Source organism: Lepisosteus platostomus, chromosome 1 (assembly GCF_059453375.1).
Source record: "Lepisosteus platostomus isolate fLepPlt1 chromosome 1, fLepPlt1.hap1, whole genome shotgun sequence".
In the NCBI taxonomy this organism is placed as follows: domain Eukaryota; kingdom Metazoa; phylum Chordata; class Actinopteri; order Semionotiformes; family Lepisosteidae; genus Lepisosteus; species Lepisosteus platostomus.
In genome coordinates, this window is record NC_142611.1 from 81,330,900 (window position 1) to 81,347,305 (window position 16,406).

At 47.5% G+C, this 16,406-nt stretch overlaps 1 protein-coding gene across 2 annotated transcripts in view; it reads left to right on the forward strand.

The window, feature by feature from the left end:
• The window catches only part of exoc6b (exocyst complex component 6B), a 147,678-nt gene extending 132,341 nt beyond the window's left edge, over window positions 1-15,337 (forward strand). For both annotated transcript variants that reach the window (XM_088639116.1, XM_088639135.1), the window contains 2 exons: window positions 7,739-7,851; window positions 12,467-15,337. In XM_088639116.1, the coding sequence (XP_088495242.1) occupies window positions 7,739-7,851; window positions 12,467-12,593 (240 nt within the window). In that variant the 3' untranslated portion in view covers window positions 12,594-15,337. The remainder of the gene's footprint in view (window positions 1-7,738; window positions 7,852-12,466) is intronic.
• The last annotated feature ends 1,069 nt before the right edge of the window (window positions 15,338-16,406 follow it).

The window sequence follows — 16,406 nt, forward strand, 5'->3', positions numbered from 1 at the left end:
GTAGTGGAGTCCTTCTCCCAGCTCGGTCAGCAGATTAAAGATGACAGAAATAGATGGCTTGATTCCCTGTGCTCAAAAAGAAGAGGATATGGAGATGCAAGCAAGAGCGCATGTGTGCTCTAGTAATACAACAGCCTTCTTACACTTTCTAGCAAATCCTAGAATTTCTTACGGGGATGTTCAGGTCATTGTAATTTCCGTTTCTGGAGAAATGACAGTCAGTTCTGTTCTTGTTTACCAAACGTCTGGTCGCTGTAGGCTGAGGAGAAGCTCTGAGAATGTCTTTAGATCTTTCACTGTCCTTCTAGGATCTCACCCTGGATAGAGGCAGCTTTGACCTTACCTTACTAAGCAAGAGAGGAACATTTAGTTGAACTCCTTTAAGTATTATGAATTTGTTCCTAATTCAAGGGTTTTCCTCACACTGTTTCTCTAGGGAAAGAGTGAATCAGTGTCTGCTGTACACACTTGGCTTGGTGTTTAGGTGCACACACCCTGTGTGAACGTGGACATCAGGGACGACCAGGGGAGAGCAGTGTGGAGGAGCAGAGCTGCCCCACTCGTGATTCCTGGTTCCCTTTCCAGCTGTGGTACACACACCTGGATAAGCCAGGGTTACTCCTGCCAGCAGGATCCCTTGATGATTCAAACCCCATCGCACAGGGTACATGAAGCACAACTAATGAAGTGTTTGGTCTTCAAGAAAGTATGACTCTTGACTAGATTCTGTGATACCACAAAACCGAATGGTGACACTATTTGAGGAGAGAACAAGCCTCGTTTTCACTTCTGAGCATGTTAATAGAGGGTGTAGACAGTGTGATGAAGTAGCTATTTTCTCTAGTGACGTTAGTGAACATTAAATCTCTACCCAGAAGATTCTGTTCTTTAAGATGTCTAATGTCCTCCTTTCAGAGTTGAAACTGGTTGATGAATGATGCTCAATAAGAACGGAATCTTTGTGTGCTGCGCAGTACAGAGTAAAATGCATTTTTGCATCCTTTCTGTTAGGGGCAGCAAAATGTATCTTTTTGCTCTGGCAAGGAATTGTACAGTGCAGTACAGATATGTATCCCCCAGTGAAACTGTAGCAAAAATCATTTAACCATGAGTTACAGATTAAATAAAAAACAATCTAAAAATGTTATACAGTGATCATAAAAACATTGCACAGTGAAAAGTTATATTTCTCATGTTCCAACACCTATTAAAACATAACATAATAAGAAATAATACATTATGTTTTCTCCCTATTTCAAAATTGCTCCCTGTTTCATTGGGGTATGAATGATATTAAATCTGGAGAGAACTGTGCACCATACTGCTACACTGCCTGAGGAGCAGAGCCCAATCTGGTGGATCAGCAGTCCAATCTCCCAGCACGGTGATGAAGTCGCTGTGTGTAGTGCTCCTAAGCACTGATGCACGCCCCTCTAATCACAATGGATTTCAGTTTTATCTGCACTGTAACACTCTTTAGCATTGAGCTATAGAAGATTTAATCTGTCTCTCGCGTTCTCTCCTTCTTGGTCTAAGTTGTAGGAGGGTCAGATATTAACTGCATTGATCTACCTTGTAGCCTGAGTTAATCAGATCTCAGAAGCGAAGCCAGGCAGGTTATGGTGGGAACTGAGATGGGAGACCACTTAAGGAAACCAGGGTTTGCTGTAAGGGGTTCAGGTAGACCAGTAGGTGGTGCTCCTCCCTCTGTACAAGAATCTGCAATCCATTGGTGTGGAATGGTGACCTGGGACACTGCAGGAAGGGCCATCCTTGGAACGAGGCTCCAAACTGAGCTCCTCACTAGTTGGCCATTTAAGATTCCTTGCACAGCGTTGAAGAGTAGGAGCGTTAGACTTTGAGCCTAATCAGTGTGACTTCCAGAAAAGCCCTATTGAATCTTGGGATTGGTACCCCTATTGAATCTGTTGGTGAAATATGTTCTCATTTCTTCACCTGAGCTGCTGGTAGGTAATGTCTGTCACCCGGAGTGGTGCTGGAGAGAGTGGAGCCTTCCTCTCTTACTATATATGTAGGCACTTTGGGACCTCTGGGGGTGAAAAGCGCTATACAGACACACCCCATTGCTATTAAACAGTATATCCTGCTGGCCTGATGTCCTATGATGGTGAAGTGTCTCTAACTTCCTCTAATATAAGTATTCAAAATCCTCACAGACATTGACAGAGCCAGCCCAGAGGATTTCTTCAGAATTAACACAAAACAGAGGGTACAAGTAGAAACTGTGTGGAAGGCCATTTAAAAATAGGAGGAACTTTGTTAGTCAAAGATTTGTGTGATAATGCTCCCACATTAACATTGAGAGGCTACCTAGCCTTGTTGTTGAAGGCTCTACTGTAGCTTCTGGTAAGAAACAGCTGGATGAGATCAGATCATTTAGCTGCTAAGTACTCAATGGGATAGATGGGCCAAATCTGAGGGGGCCTCTGGTTTGTGACCTTTCTTGTGTTCCTGATGCAGAGCAGGTCTGTGGTCTGTGGTTGTCAGATTATGTTACCCCAGACATATCATTTGCACTGTTTTCCTTTTTTTGCTAATTAAATCATTTTTACAGCCTAATAATAATTGTCGCCAGGTTCTCTCTCATGTAAAAACTGACAGGTTTGATCTTTCTGCTCTCAGTCGTTATTTGGGATGCCCAAGCCCTTGACCTCCTCGCCCTGTCAGACATCTGTCAAGCGGCTTTTGGTTACTGAGCAGGACCTCTTGCGTTCTTGTGGTATGTCCTGTTTTCTCTTCCGCACGGCAGTGGATTTTCAGTTGTTGATTCCTCTTGGGCAATTGCTTTTCCCCGATGACTTACCATAAACTGTGTGAGGGCGAAATTCCACTGGAAAGGGCTCCCCTTAAATGAGTCGCCTGGGGCTTCAATTCTAGGAAGTCTTACTCATTTTGTTGGTGCGAAACACGGCCCTCCGCTCATCAGCAGCAGCCTTGCTGTTCTGAACTTCTTCATCGTGAAGCTGGGGTCCTGCAGGAGCTTCGCCTGTGATCTCTGCCCACACCAGCGGTGGGGCACTGTGGTGCCGGACGGGCCCGGGGAGGGGTCCTGAACACACAGGGCTGAGCGTGTGCAGGGTGGCTGTTCTTTCAGGTTAGTCGAGGCCTGTGAGCAGTCCCATCACATCCTCCTGCCAGAGGATCAGAAAGCCCTGTGCCCAGGCTAGTACCAGGGGAGAATGCCACTCCAGACAGACAGCTGACTGCTCTCTGCATGGCTAACCATGGGGATTCTCTTATCCCAGGCTCGTGTTAAATTCAAATGCTGGAATTATTTTTGACCCGTAAGAGAGGTTACAAATGAGTGGAAGCCATTCAGATCATTCTAGCTTGTGTGATTGGGCCCAGGAGCTAGTGGTTAGTAGTTTTCACTTACAGTATGTGCTCTGGTTCATGTTTCACTGTTGATTCTGAAGAAGTCCGCTGGGTTGACTTTTTCAGCGCTTTTGAGATTGTTGAATATTCGAGTCAGGTCCCTATGCGAGCATTAAGTGCAGCAGAGTTAAGTCTGTCTCAAGTAGGAATACCATATGTTAGCATACGTGAGCAGCTGTGTAACCGCTTGTGGATCCAGGTTTTACTGTCTCTTTAAGAGTGCAAAGCAGCTGGAGGTGTTTAAGTGAACAAGGTATCTCGATTTATGAGTTCGGTTTTTTTGCACTTAAGGCATGTGAAGCCATCAGCTCCTGTCTTTTCCCTGGGGTTGGGAGGGTTAATGGTGCTGTGCCAGGACGCTCTGCCCTGGGGGGTTGACAGCTCTCCTTGGACATCTAATATGAATATCTGAGCCCTTCCTCCACACCACTGATCTCATGGGCAGCTAGTCTGAATGGGGGTAATTATTTCTGTTATTCTTATGTCGTTGTTTTTTTAAAATCATTATCATTCTTGTTTTCACCATCTCGCCAGTAGTTCACAGAAAACCCCAGGCAGGCTGCTCTGTGCCAGAGAATGTAGAAAACAATGTAGCACCTAGAGGCCATCCAAAGGTGAGGCTGGAAAAGAATGCCGGAGTCATTTGAGAGTGTATTGCTTCAGAGTTCAAGGCTGGGGTTAGCAGCTTGTACAGAGTGGAGCAAGAGTGGAACCAGGAGCAAGGGTCTTCCCAGTTCCAGTTTCTACCGCGCTGTGAAGTTTCAGTTATTATCAGTTAGTATGATTCTTTTCCATTTCTGTGCAATGTCCTGGACAGGTCACTGTGCAGTGTCTGGAGCAGATACTACCGGTCACTGTCCAGCAACAGACACAGCCCTGCCCCTTACACTGCTGTACCCCAGTCATCAGCTTGGGCATGATGTTCATGAAGGGGCTGAGAGCAGAGGACCCTCTCGGGTTTGTTTTTAAACCTTGGAGAATAGCTGCTCTTCTTATCCCTGCACTGAGCACTGTGATGAAGATAAAACTCATTCCATTGGCCTTTGGTCCAGTCAATGGTTTTCAAGCTGAGGGCTCTTCTGTCTAAGCTGCCTTGAGGGGCTGGATGTTTTATGTTTGTTTTTTTATTTCTTGTGTGTTTTGAAGGATCTATTTGGTTAAAATAAGCTCAATTGCATATTTGTCCCATGGCCTGCAGTGTGTAAATCCTGAAATGGATCAAAGTGCTGAGCAGCGGGAGCACTATCTTCCTGAAGAAACAGTAGCTGGATTTGAGCTCCAGGTGCGAGAGGCTTCAGTAACTAGTGAATGGCTCCTAGCTGCATGCTGTCTTAGGAGCCAAAAATGTAACCATCTTCCTGCGGTTTGTCTTTGTTCCATCAGATGTCCAGGTTCAGACCCTGTGAACAGGAAAAAATGTTCCCAACGTGTAAAACAAACGCAGTTCAGAAGTTTAAATGTATAAGGTGGCAACTTACGGCTGCATCATTGCTCCCTAAAACTGAGGAATACTATTGCTTTTCTTAGGAAATTAGCTCAGCGTTTTAATTTCCCCCTTCTGATCCTGACCTGGAGTGTTTACATCCTTGTACGACACCGCTACTGCAGTGGTGTGGGTGCACTGTGGGTTAACAGCTGGTGTGACACCTTAGAATGCTTGAGAATGAGCTTCAGTCTGGGGAGCAAATGTTTCGAGACCTGTTCTCGTCAGACTGGGCTCTGATAAGGAGCCTTCAAGCCCGGTTTCAGTGTTTCTGCAGGAGCAGGTACCTATTTGTCTTCTCTTTCTTTGGTCTTGTCTTACGAAGTGGAGCAACACATGCACATTCTTTCAGTGAGTGAGAAGAAACAACATAATTCCTATTCCTGCCTCCCTCAGGCAGCTAGTTGAACTGAAACTCGAAACACCTTTTGAGCAGCTCTGTTGAGCTGTTGTCATTTCTTTAATAGGCAGTGACAGAAAAACACAGAGTTTGCACGGAATGCACGAGATCTAAATGGAAATTAAGGAACAGCAGTTTTGGGGAACAAAAGGCACTTTTTTAAAGGCAGAATGGATCTGGTTTAACTGGAGTTCTTTTTGAGAAAGAGGGTCCGATGAGCTTTAATGAATTATTGGCAACCAGTGAAGCAAAATGGACAGATGTGTCGGCTATCATTTGTAACTTTCCGAACCAATACCAGAGGACTGAACAGGTGGGAGGGCAGAGGACAGAGGCAGTCCACGGAACTGCACCCTGTCACAGGGAGTGATTGTGATGCTGTTGCATGCAACAGTAAGGGTAACGGTTTCAATCCCTAGTCCTGGAGGAACACCGTGTCAGCTGGTTTTCATTCCAGCTGAGCTCTAAATCTCCCATGCGGATTCTTGACATTAATTGATCTGCTGGCGTGTTTAGACTTAAGGGTTATCTTGTTTCTGCACTCAGTCCTGAGTTTTGCACATATCTCATTTCAAGGGCACTGCTTCCAACAACTGAACATGGAACTTGAAGCAGCATCTCCTCGATCCCCTTTATTTCTGACGAAACGGCTCTTAACAGGTGTTCTATGAAACACAGGTGAACATGGCACTGTTTCAGCCATTGTCATAATGTGTTTGCGAGGTCCAATCGATCTGTTTCCTACAGAACACCTGATGAGGGCAGCTCAGCCTCAGATACAGATTGATACAGGCCGATACTAGTCCTGAATACCATTCCACATTTTAACAGCTGCTTGCAAAGAGCAAACTGACAGATGTGCCCCTAAACGGGAAACTGAAATCAGTCAGCCTGTGATGAGAGCTTGGCTGGAGAAACACCCAGAAAAGACAGTTTCTCCTGGACACGAGCTGAGTCCAGCACTGGGTTACTAGAGCTGCAAGTTTAATGCGATAAGAAACAGATTTGCCATTTAAACCAACACCGGACTGAAGAAAGCAAGACCCAAAGACACTTGTCAAAGACAGTTAATAACTGATTTTCATTGCCCTGTGCTGTAATGTTTCGTAGTCTATTCCTGGGAAAAGCCATTCAGAATTTCCACAGATTTTATAACATTTTAATCGGTTTGCTTCACTTCTTTTCAATTCTTTTTAATTCACAAAGGTCACAGTCATGGACCTTTTAGTGTTAACAGTAAACATCAATGAAAACTGATTCATGCATTATTTTTGTAAAATCTGGATTAAAAAATGCTTCTAACTTGAGTCATCTTAATCGTTTTGCACATTTTGTTAAATTCCCAAGCGTTCTGGTACCAAGTAACTGAACTGGAAAAGAGACAATTGAAAGCTCTAATCCTGGCAGAACACAAAGCTTTGCAATTTTATACCTCCGACTTTTTTTTTGGAAGAATAAGAGGAAGTAATAATCCCCTCTCCACACCCACCCCCTCCTCTCTCCTGTCCCTTGCGTCCTTACGAGGTTTAGTGCTGTTTGTTCAGCGTGTGTTCAGCGATAACAGCTGGGTTCAGCGCAAGGTGAGCCTGGAAACAGAGACAAAGTGGAAGTTCAGGGGGAGGTGAAGGCAGGGGTGAGACAGAGGTCAGCCCATATGACATACAGATATATACAGGATGCCCTCATTATTATGGCCTGTTGCTCATTCAGCTGTTGCCCCCTTGTTGACTTGTTTGAATTGTGCTCTGATTTTAAACCCTGTGCTGAAATGTGCAATAGCTTGTTTTGTGAAAACAGTCCACGATGCGTACAGTGTGCCCTAGAGCAGCTCACATTGTAAAGGCAGCGCTGAACTTCAGGACTGCTTTCATTAGAGGGTCTCCTGTCCAGCTGCCACTCAGCAGCCCAGAGGAGCTACAGGGAGTTGTAGGTCAAGCCCTGAGCTTCTGGGAAACATGGCCTGACCTTGCTAAACTGCTGTTGAAGATAATCAGGAGGGATACAAGAATTTCCTTTGGTTGGCAAAACGGACCATTTAAACCGGTCATTGCCTCTGAGTGCTCCTTCTCCTTTCCCTGTAATTATCCCTCGCTGGATAACTCTTTTGGTCTCTCTCTCCCCCTCTCGTTGTTTGTTAGGGTTTAAACTGTTTATTTGTGAGATTGGCAGTGATTTCAGAGTAGGAGGCTGTAATGGGGAAATATTCGAGTGTAGGGTCAGCCCTCGGCCAGCACGGTCCAGACCTCGGGAGGGGGCAGAGAGAGGTGCGCGGCACTGTGGTCTCTGCCTGCCCTTTGGAGGCAGAGCGGGTCCGGGAGCCTGGAAGACAGCCCCTTGAGACCCTCAGGACCGTGTCTGACATGACCTGCAAGCTGAGGCACACAGGCACATGTAGCCCCACTGCCCACGGCCCACAGCTAACTGGTTGCTCTTCTTTGTCGTTTGTCATTTCGTCTCAGCTCCTGGACCTCTTCACTCAGTGGGATTGGTCCACGTACCTGGCTGACTATGGGCGCCCCAATTGCAAATACCTGCGGGTGAACCCCCACACCGCCCTGGCCCTGCTGGAGAAGTGAGTATCCCCAGAAACACACCTGACACTGGGCAGTGACGGGGGGCCTCAGTGCCAGCGTGGCTGACGGGGGCTGAAGCTTTCCTTGGCAGAGATACAGCATGCCGGTCTGAGTATGATGGGTTCCTGAGCACAGCGCTGAAATCACGAATGGCTGTGACAACAGAAAAAATCCATTTCAAATCAAAGAAGAACAGTGGGTAGCCGATCAGGTGATTGTGGGTAAGTGAGAAGCATGCCCAGAATTGCAGTCTTGTGGACACAAGAAAATAAAATAATGTTGGCTATCTGAGTTATTACTGCAATGAGGAAGATATTTGGAGTCTGGCACACTGCAGAGGAAATGCAGAGAAAAATGCCTCCATTTTTGGCAGATGAGATGACAAAATCTTCCTCTGTCCTCTCCCTGGCTCTGGCTCCATCCCAAAGGCAACAAATTGGTTCTGTTCCCTGAAACCACACCTCTCAGCAGTGTGCTCCTGGTGCTGTATTTAGTAATTGGCTCATTTGGCCTAGAGAAATCCCTGCTGTGAACACAGCCACACTAAACTGGAGGTCATGAAAATCACTGGGAGTAACAAAAGTTCAAATGACATGAAACAGTATTTAAAAAGTAAGTCTAGGAGAGTCAGATCTCAGAGTAGATCTGGGGCACTGAATTCCGGTCCCAGAGGACTTTAATCCATCACCTGCAAAACACCTGTGTTGAAGGGAAAAGTGGTCAAGAAATGAAATATTCAGTTCTGTTATACTGATGATTTCCAGATCACAGTAGATATATTGTGAAGTGACACCTAAGTGCAGAGATTTTGGGCCTCCTGTTATTGGATTTGATCTAGGTAACTAGAGTCTGAGCCAATTTATAGGTGAGCTTAATGTGCTTCTTCCCTTGAAGGTTCGAATGCAGAATTCTTGTGCTTCTTAAAATTGAAATTTAAGACTTTTGAACTGAACTCCCTAGTTGGCCAAAGAACAAAGTTGTCTCATAGTGTATCTAGAGTTACCAGGCAGCCTTGACTGATCACAGCCTTGTTTAAAGCAGAATTTTAAGTCCTGTTGTAGGGAAAATGCATAATCTGATCACTCAGTGCAGTTCAGGGAGCCAATGAAAACAGTGGGTGTGTGGGGGTCTGAAGGAGCAGTGGTGCTCTTAAACTCACCTGATTGTTAGGGGGCTTGCAGCACCTGGGGGAATCCCAAGAGCCAGGGGTTGGTATTGGACGCAGAGTTGCATGTCCGTCTGGCCTGCAGAAGCTCAGAGATGTACGATGGAGGAGAGAGAGAATCGTGTGCCTGACTCGAGCCGGCGCAGAACAGCTAATCCGGTCCAAGAACTCAGCAGGGCCTGGAGACTGGACCAGCGCCCTGAGTCTCCTCGCTGCCTCCCATGCTCGGTCAGGGAGAGGTCCTATGCTGACCCCCAAAAGACCATCTCTTTTCGAAGTCACTGCTTTCACCATCTTCCGACACCCTGCGCTACCCTCAGCCTTTGTGCACTATAGATCCACCCAACTGTTGCTCTGAATTTCAGATCGCTCTGTAGGTCTGTCGGGTTCCAGCCCGCCTGCCCGCAGCTCGGCTTAGCTGGTGACACCCTGGCACCGGGAGACTAGCAGGGCACCACTAGTCTGGTTCCAGCTTGACCTCTGGTCAGAGGAAATGGGTGCATCAAGACGCTACCCTTTTATTTCTTAACCATTCTACACAAGCCTTCAACATTCTGCCTTTTAAATGTGCTGCACTGCTGTTTTCAAGCTGAGATGGGGGCTGTGTCTATAATGTCATGTAATCAGGCAACCCACACTTCAAGCTGAAAAGTGTGCATTTAAGACAATTAGGTAAGGCCTACTTTAATAGCCTGCAAACACACTTGTGCCTTTCCAGGAGGTGAGCACAAGTACAGCAGCCCACAGGCCGGAGGAGCTATGTCTTCTCACGCCTGTTGTCCAAGTGGAGTGTGATTGTGCCGCGTGATGCGCTGGGTGGCTGGTCAGAACCCCGCAGAGTATTGGCAGCAGAAACAATAGCTCAGAGCAGCACAGAATACTGCAGAGAATTTGACACTCCCTTGAACAACATGGGAAACCCAGGGCTAGTGACAACCGTCTGACTCTTTCTTTCTCTGCCTCTCACCCTCGCCGTCCTGTGAAGGATTTCCAGAGCGTGAGTATTCTCCCTACAGCCTGCCTGCTCTGTGAGATTTGGCACTGTCTGCTTAACCGTTCTTCGTGTCCTTTCAGCCTTTTTCTCTTAATCTGTCCTTCCTCAAGGCCCTTTTTCTGTTTTGTGTTCGTTTTGCTTGTCTGCCTGCATATTTGTGGCCAGTTTTCAAAGTGCTCAAACCTTCTGTGATCCTGGCTCCTGAATGAGTTAGTCTCGCTTGTTAAACCAGCGAGAAGTAGCTTTGGACTCGTTCATAAATTATTGCTTTCTGCACCATTAAAATTGATTTTTCTCTAAATCTGTACATTTTTATTTCTTAGAAAATCTGAATCCCCATCAGACGGTTGTCTCAGTTTTTCATTGCCAGTTCTTATTCAGCTCCATTGCTCCCTGTTGCAGTACTAGCAGAGCTCTGGAAATAGGAACACAAGAATGGCTGCAAACGACAAGAAGCCATTCCGCTGTCTGGCCTGTTTGGTAGTTGGTAGCTAATTGGTTTCAAGAAACAGCTGGAAGAGAACCGCAAATCAAAATATCGGCTTCAGCCACATGGCTGGGTAGCTTGTTCCAGACTCCCACAACTCCCACTTACTCTGGGTAAGAAATGCCTCAAGTTCCCAGTTCAGTTTTAAATGCACTTCCATACATTTTAAAGAAAGGCTGGATTTTGAATACTTGTATCAAGTGTTGATACTCCTAGTCTCCTAATCTCTGTCCAACAAAATTCTGTTCCTCCAGCTGGATATTCACTTGAGCCCCAGGGTATACCTGCCTGCTCCTCTTCAGAGCAGTGATGTATTTTCTGTACTGTGGTGCCTGAAATGGTCTTTCAGGTCAAGTACTTGACGAGCAGTATAGAATTGTGAAGTGCAGTCAGGTGGCTCCCAGCTGTGAACCTGTGTTGTGAGGTGGAGATCCCTGAGCATGCTTTCTGCTTGCCTCGAGAGGGGCATTGCAGCAGGTTGGTTTCACTCTGAAAAGTAGAAGGGAGAAGCACGACGGCTCGGCTGCAGAGCTGGAGAAGGCTCAGGAGTCAAGCGGTGCTTGTGTTTCCTGGCTTGGGTGTGTGTGCCAGCGTGTTGCTTCCTAAACCCGAGCTGCTGCTGCTCCTCTCCTTTCTCTTTCACTTGTTACTCATGTTTCCCTCTCCGCCGGCGGGTCTTCTGTGCCCACTTGTGTGGCGGCGGGTCTGTTCAGTCTGTAGCTTCTAAATGTGTGAGTTCAGCGTTAGTAATAGAGTGGAGGAGCTCTCTCACTGCCTGATACAGGCTGAATTCACCATGACGACACAATTATTTCTGCTCTTCAACAGTGGCTCCCATTACGAATGAGCTATGTTACTCTGCAAAGGTGTCATTTTTGGCCTGAAATGAGTTTTCCCCATGAAGCAGGAGACTTGTCTGGAGTGAGACTTGCAGCCCCTCGGGGAGAATGCTCCTGGCTTTAATAACTGGTCAATTCTGAGAGCCTCTGGGTTTCTGTCGTGAGACAGCAGTGCCACATCTCTGCCGAGCAATTCCTTTTGCTTGATATAAGATAAGAGGAGTATGTTGCGTGACAGGGGCTGGGGGTCACGTCTGCGCTGGGGGGGGCTGTGTCTGTGTGGAGGGGCGTGTTCTCCCTGTGTCTGCATGGGTGCCCTCCCGCATGCCAGAAGCATGCTAACTGGTCAGGATGATCGCATGTCCTGGGCAGCAGGGTGGTGCAGTGGTCAGCATTGATGCCTTGCAGCGCTGGGGCTGTGGGCTGTCTGTGTGGAGTTTGTATGTTCTCCCCGTGTTTGTGTGAGTTTCCTCCAGGTGCTCCGTTTTCCTCCTGCAGTCCAAAGACATGCTGGTGGGTTAATTGCCCTCTGGCACAGTTGGCTCTGGTGTGAGTGTGTGCCCTGCGATAGACTGGCGTCCCGGCCAGAGTGCATCCTGCCTTGTGCCTGTTGCTTGTTGGGTTAGGCTCCAGCTCCCCCGCGACCCTGAAGGGGATAAAGTGTTAGAAAATGGATGGATTACATGTGCTGCACAAGGCAAAATGAAAAGTAAAAGAATCTCTCTGATGTAAGAGTATTATTTTCATCTCAGAGAAACATACGGTAAGCATATGCAGTACACAAGGACAAGGCCAATAAATGCCCTTGTTGCCCACTCAGCCTTTTTTACTGGAGGATTCACCTCTTCAGGCCCCGCAGCATCATGGGACTGATCAGCTATAGCAGTCAACAAGCCAGACAGAAAGTGAATTTAATCTTGTGTGTGTTTTCTCATGCTAAAGCTGCCCCCCAGCTCTTCGTCAGTGCTGGTAGTTTCAGGGGGAGTCTGCGGGGAATCTGGGGTCAACAGCGATGGTCTGTGTGCTGCTGGGGATGGAGCAGTCATTGGCTCTGGCTGGAGGAGGTCCACCCAGCAGCGAGGCCGACTCTTAACTCCTCTGCCTGTCCTGTCTCTTCCTCTTTCCCCAGGATGAGGGACACGAGCCGGAAGAACAACGTGTTTGCGCAGTTCCGCAAGAACGAGCGCGACAAGCAGAAGCTGATCGACACCGTGGTCAAGCAGCTGCGCGGCCTGATCCAAGCCCACCAGTCCTGAGCCCCCCGCCCTGCCTCTGCTGTTCCCAGGGGAGCCGCGTCTCTCCTCCCGGAGCCCCCAGCGCTCCCCGCTCCTGCCCTCTGGAGGCCGGGGTGCTCTGTGAGCTGGAATCCACTCTCTGCTGAACCTCTGGAGGCCCGCAGGGGCCCTGGCCCTTCCCCGCGGAGACCTGCGTCTCTGCACGCTCATGCTGTGAGCGCAGCTTGCTTCCCTGCTCTGCTCAGACGGCACGAGAAAGAGCAACAGAAATAAACTCTTCGCTACCTTTGTACAGCAGCAGATATTCCCAGTACCCCTCTACAGCACCGTGCTGAGGAGGGATATCCTCCTGCTAGGAGTACGAATCAGTACAGACTAATACCGAAACTGCAGTCTTCCCACAGAATGGCCTTGTCAGCTCGGAGCACCAGGCAGCTGGGTCCTGGGTTTGAGTGTTGTTGGGTGCTTTCTACATTCAGCACAAAGTTGTCTTTTTTTTCCTTGGGAGTGCCATGTTTTGTCTCGTGTGTGGCTGCATGTTTTATAGTGTCATCTTCATAATGCCCTCTGCATAGGTTCTTTGGCTTCTCAAATTAAAAGGTTATATAGCAATATTGCATTGTTGCTCGTAGTGCAGGATGATAAACAGTGCTACAGTGTATAGATTTCACTTTCAATGTTCAAGTAACTTATTGAAATATTCACTCCCTTATTTACACCTTGGAGGTCAGCAGCACATGATGTTTAAATGCTGCAGTCTCCCTTGCCTACAAATATCTTTGATAAAGTAGCCAAAGAAACAGAAGACGAACATATCTGCTGGCATTTAGAAAAACTAGAATATCAATTGGGTGATGAATCAGGCAGAGAGATATTTCCCAAATTTTACAGCACTTCTTTCCAAGTGCTGACAGTATATAGTTCCCAGTCCTAAAATGGAATCACACAAGTTATCCTGTTTGTGCAGTGAAATTCCATTCCCATTCCCTCCTCACACGCTCAAACACATGCTGCAGCTGGCCAAGGTCTTGCTCTCTGATTAATCCAGGGATACTGCATAGCACAACCAGAAGAACTTTTCTCTCTTCTTTATTTGAAAAACTGCTTCAATGCTAGCAGTTGGACTGTCAGCGTGTGCTAAAGCTGCTGCTGTCAATAAGCTTCAGAGATACTCCTTTTCAGAGGTTTTAAAAAGCTGCCTCTGGCCTGGGAGGATGGCAGTAAGTGGAGAGCGGAAGCTCATGGGAACGGCAGCACGCAGAGAGCCGTTGTGCGTGTCGGCAGGGCAGAAGAACCGCTGAGCTGAACCTCTGCCTTCCAGACCAACACGACCAGCTGCGGACCACTGTCTAACCAACAGGCAGAGTGCCTGGGCCCTGGCTTTGCACTCTTCATCTTGTAATTATTTATAGATATTATAAGGCATTGAAAGCACATGCTGACAAGGAGCAGACAGAAGGGACTGAAGACAAGGCTGCGTTAGCTCAGTGTCGGTGAGGTCTCCCCATCACTCCCGCTTGCTGGAGGCTTTATGGGCCACATCTTTTTCCCTGTAAGCACACTGGCCTCCGGGTAGGTTCCCCTGGACTAGGAAAAGTGCAGCTCTTCCACGCTTCTCCGGCACTCTGGAAAGCAGGATGAGGTCCGGCGGGTCGGGGGAGAGACGCACACCTGCAGTGCTGACCGCTGTGCTGCAGCACTGGGAACTCAAGCATGAGGGTATCTCTGTGCCATTTGTTTACCTTGGATAATGATGGACTCAGGGGATGGGGGACAAGTACAAGTATATAAAGTACAAGCACAGCAACAAAAAGAAAAAAAAAAATGAGATTTTTGTATTGTGTGTGCTATGAATGTGGGTACAAAGCTTGATTAGGGAATTCTGCACTGGTCTGCATTGTAGCCTTCAGGATAAGGGATGCCTGGCAATGAAAATTGGAATTTAAGGGCTGTTTTTTATTGTTTCCCAGCTTGGAAGTTTATTTTTATCATCCTTCTCTTCTTTCAAAGTCAGCACTGTGTGATATCTGCCTAGAATAGGCAGCCAAATAAAAGGGATGCTGTATGAGTGCGAAGAACAAAACTGCTCGGATATGATCCAGATTTCTAGCCCCCCTGAAGATCACAGCTTCCACAGCTCATATGTGCCAGAAGTCAGCTTTCCAGTGTGTGACTCTTGTGGGGTTTGTGTTTGCTTGGTGTCACAGACATTTTGATTATTCTGAATCCTTCTTTTATTACTGATGTTTCAAACTCTGTCTTCCCTTTTCTTATGATGACAACAGAAGACAGGACATCTGTTATGATACCGGTTTGTTTTTCTTTTGTTTTTGTACATACAGTATGAGGAGAGAGATGTTTGGATTGATTGTTTGAAGCTGTGGGTAAACTTGTGTATGTGCCTTGATCATTTCTGATGGTGATCTTTTGCCTTTTTATTCTGGACTTGGGGTGTGCAGTTCTGGGATGTACCTGGAGTCAATGTTATTGATCTTTCTGATAAAGATAAAAGGGCACTAAAACTGGGATGTGAAGGCCACTGCATCAGAGAAGCACACTGGACAATAGGTGATCCCAAAGAAACAGCGCAGAAACATTACCATTGCATGCTGCCACATTGGAGGATCGTGGATTGTTTTAAGTCTCTCTGTTAATGTACTTCCAATGTCCAGGGGCAGACTGCAATTTGTACTACATTAAACCACTAATTACCCTGGGTGTCATGATACTAATAAAGTTTGAAATAAACATACAACTACATTAAACTTTTTTTTCTTTATTTTTGATAGTTCCTCCCAAATTTCCAGTTGTATTATTATAAAATTCACGTCACAAAACAAAGGCATGCTGTGGTTAGCTGCTGGAAAACTCTGGGGAAATACTCCCCTTCAATCACTGTACAGTCTTAGCTCTCAGGTCCAGCCGACAGATGTGTCAGGAGTTAAATACTCCGTCCTTTTCAGAAAGGCCGTCAGACAGAATTCCTGTTGTTTGTGCTCTGCAGGAATGACACAGGGACCTGGTCTGCAGAGCGGTTTCCCACCTCTCCCTGCTCTGCAGGTGTGGCACCCGGTCTGCCCTATTGCTACTGTTTATATGCCTTCTGATGAACAGTCAGCTCTCACAGCTGAAGACCCCCAGTGCATCTCCTGGGTGCCTGCAGTGCATGTGAACTCACTGTTGTGTGAACCGCAAGGCTGTGTTGGCGAGAGCTGGCAGGTGGCCTTTGCGCAGTTGTGCTGCCCAGAGACAGCTGGGAATGATGGCCTGACCCTCTGCTGGCATCACTGAATCCATGGCGACCCTGGGGACATCTTGTTCTTTTGTACTCTCATACGCTGGGAGAAAAGCCGTCTCCTGCCTCTGAACAAGAGAGAGTCGTGAGGGAGAAGGACTTGGGAAGTTGTGAACGAGCTGCAGGAAGGCGGATCCAGTTCTTGTGCACGGGGAAAAGCAGGGTTCTGGAGTACAGATCTCATTCAGCCTGTGTAATGGACTGCTGTAAGCACCTGAATGGAGGACGGCTCCTACTGCAGCAGGAGACAGGAATCGGGAGCCGAGAGAACAAGCAGAGGATCAAATCGGGAACGGAGTACAGAACACGGCGGGGAAGCGCACGAGCTCGGGGACAGGAACGCCGGGGCGCAGAGTGAGCGAGGCACTGTCTGCGGATTGGGAATCGACACTCTGCTGGTAACCAGGCAAGTGCTGCTGTTTACTGGCCCGCGGTATTGATACCCTGCCCATCCGCGTTGCCATGGAAGCCGGCAGACCGGGGGATCGATTGGGTGGCTGACCGCTGGCCGTGGTGCTGCGGGAGCCGAGCGCGATCAT